The sequence below is a fragment of the Adiantum capillus-veneris genome, chromosome 25 (assembly GCF_014529385.1).
Source record: "Adiantum capillus-veneris isolate H3 chromosome 25, ASM1452938v2, whole genome shotgun sequence".
Lineage (NCBI taxonomy): Eukaryota > Viridiplantae > Streptophyta > Polypodiopsida > Polypodiales > Pteridaceae > Adiantum > Adiantum capillus-veneris.
Genome location: NC_140955.1, coordinates 58,045,566 through 58,057,739, shown reverse-complemented (window position 1 = coordinate 58,057,739; position 12,174 = coordinate 58,045,566). Strand labels below are relative to the sequence as shown.

The following is a 12,174-nucleotide window of genomic DNA, read 5'->3' as shown; positions in this document are numbered from 1 at the left end:
TACCAGAAGTATACCACACCCACACGCACTCTTGCTTAGAAAATATAGATACTATTCTCTATTTCGGCCCTTCTCCAATCACGACCTTTGTCTGACTCTACGAGCTGATAGAGTCGATTATTACATCTACACTATGACGACATTCTGGAAGTCCTTGTGGGATCTCTTGGCTTGGTGCTATATTTTGGTGTTGCCCGCCCTTCTCAATGGTGTGCAGTACACACAGAAAGTCAGTAAATTTCCGATCACCCAAGGAATAGTGGTAGCCTTTAAGTTATTAATCTTCTTTATCATAAATTGAAGGTCGTGATCATACTTGGCTACCTTGAGTAGTTGATTTCCAAATTAAATATAGCGTAATGGGTTTAAGGCTACCCATTTGGTCAATACTCATGGTACAACTAGATGCGTATATTATATACCTCAATGCATATCAATAAGGGATAGTCGCCTAGATCTGCTCAACCTAGATCACACGTACTTTGACTCGAGCACTTACTGCTACCCACCCACCCACTCACTCGGTGTGTTTTGGTACATGCATTTTGCAACTTAAAAATGGTACCATTTACTCGGGTAGTTCTCGTACTGCTTATATCTCGCCAGCATAGCTCTAGACATACACTTTTGCACAACTGGGTAGGGGAGACATGCTTCAACCTATGATCTTCTCTTGCATACACCCTTGCTTGTAATTGCTCTCGATACAAGTCATCTTCCTTGCTTAAACCGTAGAGCCCCAAGGAAACACGCTTCATAGCTGGATCTTTTTTGGTTTAGCTGGAGTTTGGAACTGGTGATGAGATAACTCACCGAATGTGGAGGCTCATAATGGAGTCAGCAAGCTGTAGGTATGGGTGTTTAAAACAACCCCTCTAATTTTGCAAGATTGGGATCTGCTTAATTATCTCTTTACACTGCCACACGCCCTTCTTGCTCGCGAGCGAACACAGATAGTTTTCCTGCGGTTTTGTGGTCATGATAGACAAACGATGGCACTCTAGTTGCGACCTTGGTCGGGATTCTAAGCTACCTGTCTACCCAACGTTTTGGCTCTCCATCTACATCATCCCTATACGCAGGTATGCCCTCACAATTTCCGACTTGTGTCAATGCATATTGATCTTGCTTACTCTACACGCTCTCGCAACATAAACACACACACACACACACACACACACACACACACACACACACACACACACACACACACACACACACACACACACACACACACACACACACACACACACACACACACACACACACACACACACACACACACACACACACAAACACATAGTCACACACAAGGTCTATGCATTAGACATGATAACCAGTATGTACACACACACACACACACACACACCAGGATTGGACGTTCTGGTATGGTTTATCTTCGGTGTGATGGACTGAGATGAACCTCCGATATGTACATGCAGTCCCTAGTCGACATTCTATGACGGAAGCATATCTTGTCAACAGATATGTGTAGTAAGGCAGATCAAAGGTTGTGAAGGGTTGCTATCACATGCAGCTTTGTGTTTCTTAATCTTCGTAGTACCTCAGAGTAAGGGACGTGGGTTTCTATGCCTGGCTTGCCACAGATATCAGATTTCATACATAATACATGGAGCTCAGAGTTCATACATGATACATGTGTATCCGCCAAATACCATCTACTACGTTCAAATCCACATGCGTCATTGTATACAAACAGAAGGAATCAGCATCATACAGGTAGGTGCATCTCCACCTACTCAGGAGTTTTGGGGAAGTATAAATACTTGCAAAATACATCTTTTTCTTGCAGTTTTCTTTATCTAAGCGTAGATGAATAGACAAAAATACATAGAACATAAATTTTTTTGGTACCCAATTTCCGGGATCTCTGCGTATAATATCAGTTATCTCAGGTGAAGATCTTGTAAAAGATAACTATGAAACCTTAGATAAAGTTCTGCGTGGAAAAAACAGTAAATGGAGTTGTGAAAAATAGGATCAAAATCCAGCAAAATACGAATTTTTTTGAAATTTTTTTGTACAAATATAAACTCACTCTATGGTGGAAAATATGCTCTGAAACCTGTGTCAAGTACTTACTTAGTAGTTGGAGTTTTGCACCTACTCAGTATTTGGGGTGTTGCATACTTTTTCTCAACAATTCGCTGATGTTGTTTGAAATAAATTAGTAGTTATGGTGGTATCATCTAAAATCTGGGTGTCTAATTACAGGCTACAATACTGAGGTAGAGTACATAATAATCTACTGAGGTAGATTACCCACTCAGTACATTTACAATCTTCGATTCTCTAAAAATCTGTCTATCTTCATTATTAAGCATACAAGTTTGTATTGTGGAAAAATTTGGATCAACATTTGAGAAACTTTCACCGCTATCGGATTGCATTTACTTGGGGACCTACTTATACATAGTTCATAGCAAAGAAAATTTATTGACATTACATATGAGGTATTTGCTTATGGATCCTGCAGTCCATATACATCTCATCAGATAGTTAGTAGGATTATTGTTTGCCGTAGTTAAATTCCCATTGTCTATTGAGGATAGGCATACATTATCACTTGAAGGATTTAGAACACCAACATCCAGCTATGGAAGATAGAAATATGGAGTTGATTCCCTACCAGCCATAATGAACATTAGACGTTTTTATGGGATACATGTTTCCATGCAACATACATATTTCTAGGATACGGGTGGTACAATTTTGAATAATGATCAGAAACACAAGCAAAATTTTGGCACCCCACGCTCTTTTCTTGACTTGCTGGACATCTAGATGCTAGTGGTTTTGGCCTTTTCACTTACTACATTTTGCGATGAAAATACTTTGGATTGTAGGTATTTCTTGTGGATTTTTACTTTATGCTGAACATAAACATTGTCTGGTACTTGGGTTGATCATGAACATGGTTTTAGATCTGATATTCTCTTAAGCTTTTACATGCTGAAGGCAAAATGAGACTCAAACATCTACCTATCAGGATGGCTCCGGTAGGCTAGGTGCAGGATCCTTTAAATACACACAGTAGACATATAGCTTCCATTGGGTTACCCACGTGGATTGCAGTTCGACACTCAGATCTGGTTTACATAGATTGGGTTAAATTGATTTTTCACTTACTAGCTTGAGGTGTTATTGATCTTTTGGGCTCAATGAGTTTTATAGATATGCTTATGCCTCTGGTAAGGATCTTGGAAGAAGAGATAATGACTGGATCTTTTGAAAATGCAATCTGTATATGAGTAACATGCTGCCCAACTTAAACATCCGGGTAGCAAAATGGTCCTACAGACATGTACTTCTATCTTTGTATGCAAGAACTCACTTTGGATGAAGGTAAGTATATAGTGGTGAATTCACATTTATAAAATACTTTTTGATGCTATCTTTTCTTAGTGGATAGATGCATATTTTTTGAAGCAAACGTTTACTATGAAATTAGTTCAATGAATGTAAAAAGAGCCTTAATCCTCAAGTGGGGTCCTCGAATGAGATGGTAGTAGACTGGACTTTTGAAAATTATTCCAATTTACAATGGAGATGCTGTCCGATTTGGTCTAGAATTAAAAGATGTAAAACAATATCGGAAATGAATTGCTCAGTCTTTTAATATAATATTTGATCTATGTTATGTTGTTAGTCTTTGCTGTAATTTTTGACACCAATAACAAGGGGAGGGAGTCGTTGACACCTGTCTTCCCAAGTAATTCCGGTTCTGATGGGCTTGTGTTTCTTGGATGGTGACAGGTAAGAGATTCTTTCCTTGGGATTACAATGAAAACTGCTGCAGTAACGGAAGATTGTCCAATGTACCAACTGTCCGATCCTTCTACATGTAGATATAATGGAAGTTCATCCCAAAGGATGAACACATAAGATACAACACTAAGATACAACACTAAGATATTATATTGTAGTGATCAAAGATCAAATTTTTGATCTAAAGGATTGTATTATCCATTAGATACAGAATGTTGTATTAGTGTATATGAATTGATAATCGAGGTTTATGACATCTTGTTTTAAAGTATTGTTATTTAATATATTATTTAATGCAATTGTCTAAGTATGGTTCAATTCAGAGGGGATTTTTTATACTTAAAGACACACACACAATTTCCCTACTAGTCTTTGGTCGGACTAGTGCCATACTTAGCAATTGGAATTAGATAATATATTAGATAATAATATAGCTACTCCAATTTATCTTGACTTCAATCAAACGGTTTTTGTCAGGATATGGGTATTTATACCTTAAGAATTGGACTGCCTACTCTTTAATACAAGTTACATTATTATTAGCTTGATCCAATCAATCCAAAGGGATGGGTCGGGGCTCTCAGCTCCTAAATTGGTCAAGCATTTACAAGTTTACATATAATCCATATAATGTAAGCATTGACCACCCTCGAGCAGGTGTAGATTTTTAAGTTATCTTGCAGGATCGGAGTATTGTATAGTAACCAACATCACGACATAATCCACAAATGTGGAGTGGCACCATTCAAATCATGAGATATTAGCTATGTAGTTTTCATAATACCTTACTCTCCTCCCTGAAGGACCCCTTTATCATACAACAATTGGGTGTACTTACATCTAAGTTCGGTTCAAGCACACTACAAATGAACAATCTCGCTTCTAAGCCCTTTTAAATACTGTACAAGTGATTGAGCTATAAAACATGGAAATTTTTAGGAAACAATTACTACAATTGGTGGGGGATTGGTCCACTTGGTGGACCATCCTCCACCATGTGGATCTCTCCTCTGGGATGGGGTAGGGCCACACACACACACACACACACACACACACACACACACACACACACACACACACACACACACACACACACACACACACACACACACACACACACACACACACACACTTATTTAGCTGACAAGTCGATTGGCTAACCCTTGGCTGACAGCTCCCTTTTTGGTGTGCTAACCTAGAGATGCTACTCTCTAGAAAAGTTTCACCGAGTCTCTAGACAAGACCACATGTAATGGCTCATGGTACCAAATCTCTACCAGAAGTTTACCACACCCACACACAGTCTTGCTTAGTAAATATAGATACTATTCTCTATTTGGGACCTTCTTCAATCACGACCTTTGTCTAACTCTACGAGCTAACAGAGTCGATTATTACATCTACACTATGACGACATTCAGGAAGTCCTTGTGGGATCTCTTGGCTTGGTGATATATTTTGGTGTTGCCCGCCCTTCTCAATGGTGTGCAGTACACACAAAAAGTCAGTAAATTTCCGATCACCCAAGGAAAGGTGGTAGCCTTTAAGTTATTTATCTTCTTTATCATAAATTGAAGGTCGTGATCATACTTGGCTGCCTTGAGTAGTTGATTTCCAACTTAAATATAGCGTAATGGGTTTAAGGATACCCATTTGGTCGATACTCATGGTACAGTTGGATGCGTATATTATATACCTCAATGCATATCAATAAGGGATAGTCGCCTAGATCTGCTCAACCTAGATCACACGTACTTTGACTCGAGCACTTACTGCTACCCACCCACCCACTCACTCGGTGTGTTTTGGTACATGCATTTTGCACCTTAAAAATGGTACCATTTACTTGGGTAGTTCTCGTACTGCTTATATCTCACCAGCACAGATCTGGACATACACTTTTGCACAACTGCGTAGGGGAGACATGCTTCAACCTATGATCTTCTCTTTCATACACCCTTGCTTGTAATTGCTCTCGATACAAGTCATCTTCCTTGCTTAAACCGTAGAGCCCCAAGGAAACACTCTTCATACCTGGATCTTTTTTGGTTTAGCTGGAGTTTGGAACTGGTGATGAGATAACTCACCGAATGTGGAGGCTCATAATGGAGTCAACAAGCTGTAGGTATGGGTGTTTAAAACAACCCCTCTAATTTTGCAAGATTGGGATCTGCTTAATTATCTCTTTACACTGCCACACGCCCTTCTTGCTCGCGAGCGAACACAGGCATTTTTGCTGCGGTTTTGTGCTCGTGATACACAGACGATGGCGCTCTGGTTGCGACCTTGGTCGAGATTCTCAGCGACCCGTCTACCCAGCGTTTTGGCTCTCCATCTGCATCATCCCTCTACGCAGGTATGCCCTCACAATTTCCGACTTGTGTCAATGCATATTGATCTTGGTTACTCTACATGCTCTCGCAACACACACACACACACACACACACACACACACACACACACACACACACACACACACACACACACACACACACACACACACACACACACACACACACACACACACACATACACACACACACACACACACACACAAAACCGTATGCCAATCCTACTTACTCTACATGCTCTCGCAACACACACACACACACACACACACACACACACACACACACACACACACACACACACACACACACACACACACACACACACACACACACACACACACACACACACACACACACACACACACACACACAAACAGAAACACAGATTCACACACAAGGTCTATGCATTAGACATGATAACCAGTATTTACACACACACACCAGGATTGGATGGTCTGGTATGGTTTATCTTCAGTGTGATGGACCGAGATGAACCTCCGATATGCACATGCAGTCCGCATTTGACATTCTATGACGAAAGCATATCTGGTCAACATATATGTATAGTAAGGCAGATCAAAGGTTTTGAAGGATTGCTATCACATGCAGCTTTGGTTTCTTAATCTTTGTAGTACCTCAGAGTAAGGGACGTGGGTTTCTATGCCTGTTTTGCCACAAATCTCAGATTTCATACATAATACATGGAGCTCGGAGTTCATACAGGATACATGTGTATCCGCCAAATACCATCTACTACGTTCAAATCCACATGCGTCATTGTATACAAACGGAAGGGAATCAGCATCATACAGGTAGGTGCATCTCCACCTACTCAGGAGTTTTGGGGAAGTATAAATACTTGCAAAATACATCTTTTTCTTGCAGTTTTCTTTATCTAAGCGTAGATGAATAGACAAAAATACATAGAAACATAAATTTGTTGGTACCCAATTGCCGGGATCTCTGCGTATAATATCAGTTATCTCAAGTGAAGATCTTGTAAAAGATAACTATGAAACCTTACATAAAGTCCTGCGTGGAAAAAACAGTAAATGGAGTTGTGAAAAATAGGATCAAAATCCAGCAGAATACGGTTTTTTTTGAAATTCTGTTGTACAAATATAAAGTCACTCTATGGTGAAAAATAAGCTATGAAATTCGAACTCTGAAACCTGTGTCAAGTACCTACTCAGTAGTTGGAGTTTTGCACCTACTTAGTATTTGGGGTATTGCATACTTTTTCTCAACAATTCGCTGATGTTGTTTGAAATAAATTAGTAGTTATGGTGGTATCATCTGAAATCTGGGTGTCTAATTGCTGGCTACAATACTGAGGTAGAGTACATACGAATCTACTGAGGTAGATTACCCACTCAGTACATTTACAATATTCGATTCTCTAAAAATCAGTCTATCTTCATTATTAAGCATACAGGTTTGTATTGTGGAAAAATTTGGATCAACATTTGAGAAACTTTGACCGCTATCGGATTGCATTTACTTGGGGACCTACTTATACATAGTTCATAGCAAAGAAAATTTATTGACATTACATATGAGGTATATGCTTATGGATCCTGCAGTCCATATACATCTCATCAGACAGTTAGCAGGATTATTGTTTTCCGTAGTTAAATTCCCATTGGCTATTGAGGATAGGCATACATTATCACTTGAAGGAATTAGAAGACCAACATCCAGTTATGGAAGATAGAAATTTGGAGTTGATTCCCTACCAGCCATAATGAACATTAGACGTTTTTATGGGATACATGTTTCTATGCAACATACATATTGCTCGGATACAGGTGGTACAATTTTGAATAATGATCAGAAACACAAGCAAAATTTTGGCACCCACGCTCTTTTCTTGACTTGCTGGACTTCTAGATGCTGGTGGTTTTGGCCTTTTCACTTACTAACATTTTGCGATGAAAATACTTTGGATTGTAGGTATTTCTTGTGGATTTTTACTTTATGCTGAAAATAAACATTGTCTGGTTCTTGTGTTGATCATAAACATGGTTTTAGATTTGATATTCTCTTAAACTTTTACATGCTGAAGGCAAAATGAGACTCAAACATCTACCTATCAGGATGGCTCTGGTAGGCTAGGTGCGGGATCCTTTAAACACACACACAGTAGACATATAGCTTCCATTGGGTTACCTACATGGATTGCAGTTTGGCACTCAGATCTGGTTTACATAGATTGGGTTAAATTGATTTTTCACTTACTAGCTTGAGGGGTTATTGATCTTTCAGGCTCAATTAGCTTTATAGATATGCTTATGCCTCTGGTAAGGATCTTGGAAGAAGATCTAATGACTGGATCTTTTGAAAATGCAATTTGTATATGAGTAACATGCTGCCCAACTTAAACATCCTCCTAGCAAAATGGTCCTACAGACATGTACTTCTATCTTTGTATGTAGGAACTCACTTTGGATGAAGGTAAGTATATATTGGTGAATTCACAATTATAAAATACTTTTTGATGCTATCTTTTCTTCGTGGATAGATGCATAATTTTTGAAGCAAACATTTACTCTAAAATTAGTTCAATGAATGTAAAAAGAGCCTTAATCCTCAAGTGGGGGTCTTGAATGAGATGGCAGTAGACTGGAGTTTTGAAAATTAACCCAATTTACAAAGGAGATGCTGTCCATTTTGTCTGAAGTTAAAATATGTAAAACAATATCGGAAATAAATTGCTCAGTCTTTTAATATAATATTCGATCTATGTTATGATGTTAGTTTTTGTTGTAATTTTGACACCAATAACAAGGGGAGGGAGTCGTTGACACCTGTCTTCCCAGGTAATGCCAGTTCTGACGGGCTTGTGTTTCTTGGATGGTGACAGGTAAGAGATTCTTTCCTTGGGATTACAACGAAAACTGCAGCAGTAACGAAAGATCGTCCAATGTACCAGTTGGATCCTTCTACATGTAGATATAATGGAAGTTCATCCCAAAAGGATGAACACATAAGATACAACACTAAGATATTATATTGTAGTGATCAAAGATCAAATTTTTGATCTAAAGGATTGTATTAGCCATTAGATACAAAATGTTGTATTAGTGTATATGAATTGATAATCGAGGTTTATCACATCTTGTTGTAAAGTATTGTTATTTAATATATTATTTAATACAATTGTCTAAGTATGGTTCAATTCTAACGGGATTTTTTATACTTAAACACACACACACATCGGATAGATCTTTTCTTGGGGTAGTTTCCTACAATGTTAAAATTCTCTTCTTCTTCTTCTTCTATTTCCTTCCTCTCTCTCTCCCTCTCTCTCTCCCTCTCTCTCTCTCTCTCTCTCCCTCCGGCTTCTCTCTCCCTTTCTATATATTTCCTAATATCTCTTTAGATATGCTCCCTACCCCCCCCCCCCCCCCCCCCCCCCCCCTTCCCTTTCTCCCCCGAAAAAAAAAGTACTTCGGAATGTGATACTATGGGTCTAGCCGAAATATTAGTCTGATTTGCTGCTCGTAAAAAGGAAATTTTTGTGTTGTTCATAGTTGCTGCTAATTAGCATGTGCCGGCCTCTCTCTCTCTCTCTCTCTCTCTCTCTCTCTCTCTCTCACTCACTCACACACACACACACACACACAAAGACACACACACACACACACACACACACACACAGACACACACACACACACACACACACACACACACACACACACACACACACACACACACACACACACACACACACACACACACACACACACACACACACACACACACACACACACAGCACACACACACACACCGCTCTGAATTGGTGTCATTGTAAAAAGCTCATAGGTGGAGAGCTGTGATCATGGTCTAGGATGCAATGGGTATAATGATTTGAGACCTGTGGCAATGACGATATCACCAAAAAATTTAAAGCTCGCAAATGCTTCACCTGGGTCCTGCTGATGAGGAAATCGTCAAAAAATAAAATGCTTGTAAACGCCTACGTCACATCGCCAAGCTTTCTCTGCAGTGTACATGTCCTACTTGCAAGCTCTCTCTCTCTCTCTCTCTCTCTCTCTCTCTCTCTCTCTCTCTCTCTCTCTCTTTGATGGCAAGCTGTATCGTTGTTTCCTATATCGTGCAATTTTCACTGGCTTGGAGCAGCCGGAGTGAGATGCTGCTGACACGTGGCAAGGAGGAAGGGCCAAAATCCCTTCCCCCATTATCTATAGTATAGAAGGTCGTTCAATTTTCATTGCCTGACAAGTGTCCCAAGGGGCCTTGAAAGTCTTGTGAATCGAAAGACATCATAGTCTTTTAAATGCTACTTTCAAAGTTTCATTCACATTTTTGATTGAAAAGTCAATTCATAAGAGTTTAATTCCATGATATGAGGTATTGATAAAAGGTCTTTTCCTTTAAAGACTTCCAAACAATTCATTTCACTATCTTGTTTTATTATCTTCTAGGTTTATTAAATTTATATTTTTTAATGAAAAAACATTGAAATATGTTTATATTTTTTATTTTTATTTACTTTTTTCTCATTTTATTTTATTTCAACATGTTGAAATGCACCTTTCACATTATTTAAGTGGGGCTCTTTGTAATACTTAAACAACTTGTGATTATATATGTATAACAGATCATACAATCTTATTTAAAACACAACAAAAATTCAATGTGACTATGGGCACGTATTTAAACTTACTCTCCCTCATCTCCCCTTAACTTAGCAGGATTTTGTGCCTCCTTACCTTGTTTTGAAATGCAAGAGAGTGTATACATGTAGGAACTATATAATTTTTCATTTTTGTAGTTGTAAGAATAGCAGACATGCATTTTCTAGCCGCAGTAATGCGCGGGTCATGTAGTAGTTCTTAGAAAGCTACATGACCCTTTCACTTGTTTCATAAAGGACAAGGTTTCCTCCTTATAAATATGCAAATCAAAAGTACTAATAGGATTTCAAAATTTCGAACTAGTTTCTCATAAATTCTATTGGTTTTCCTTCCCTTATCATGGTTTGAAATCGCTAACCTTGAATTTCAACTGGCTCTACGCAAACCTTTTTCGAAACACTCGAGAGAGGTAGGTTCTAATGTTGTAGAAAGTTGAAACCATCACATAGATCTATCTTGTGAATCTTGAACTCAAGGCTTCACACATGCAAGGAAACTAGGGGAACCAATTGAGTGAGAGAGAGAGAGGAGGAGGAGGAGGAGGAGGAGAAAGTTTATGATTACTTGGTGAGTCCAAGGCTGTTTTCGCAGTATCTGAACGTAGAACCCACCACGTGGCATTATTTAAAAACAAATAAAAAATAAACAAATGTTGTGCTGTCGTGAAAAGATCTAAATAAAGATATCAACTGCCGTGTTGCTCAATTGCGCTTAGAAGATCTTCAAACTTCTCCACAGGCATCATAGGTTCCCCAGAAGCAGCTCGGACAGGCAGTTTGCAGATTCCCCGAAAGCAACAGGTTTGACTCTAGCTACTCTTTGAGAGAGAGAGAGAGAGAGAGAGAGAGAGAGAGAGAGAGAGAGAGAGAGAGAGAGAGAGAGAGAGAGAGAGAGAGAGAGAGAGAGAGAGAGAGAGAGAGAGAGAGAGAGAGAGAGAGAGAGAGAGAGAGAGAGAGACCCTACTGCCTCGTCTCTCCAAGCAAAGTCCATGCTCAACCGGGCCACCATGTCAGGGGAGAGGAGGGAGCTACAACACAGAGCGAGCTCACGGGCTTGCGCAAGAAGGTCGCCATGTAATCTCCATCTCAATAGCGTGAGAGCTTTTTGTGCGCCAGACTTTTTATATGGTTGATTGAATGTGCTTGTCCCTGGTCTACACAGAGTTTGAAGCCAACATCAACTTGTTTTGACAAGGTGTTAGGCATGAAACGCTTTTTGAAATGATGAGCAAGGATGGCGCTAAGATTCATGAGTGCTTCATCGAAAGTTTTGCTCACCAGCACTCATGTAATTGTTCTCCTCCCTAAAAGCAAGATTGCAAACATGCATGGAGAAACACGGGCCTTCTATCCTGATGACAAAGGGAGAATCAA

General features: G+C 39.3%; 1 protein-coding gene across 1 annotated transcript; it reads left to right on the top strand.

Annotated features, from left to right (window-relative positions):
* Window positions 1-5,879: 5,879 nt before the first annotated feature.
* Window positions 5,880-6,956, top strand: LOC147424944 (uncharacterized). Its single transcript, XM_086500268.1, has 3 exons — window positions 5,880-5,914; window positions 6,053-6,145; window positions 6,809-6,956. The coding sequence occupies exons 1-3, from the start codon at window positions 5,880-5,882 to the stop codon at window positions 6,954-6,956; spliced, it is 276 nt and encodes a 91-aa protein (XP_086356394.1).
* The last annotated feature ends 5,218 nt before the right edge of the window (window positions 6,957-12,174 follow it).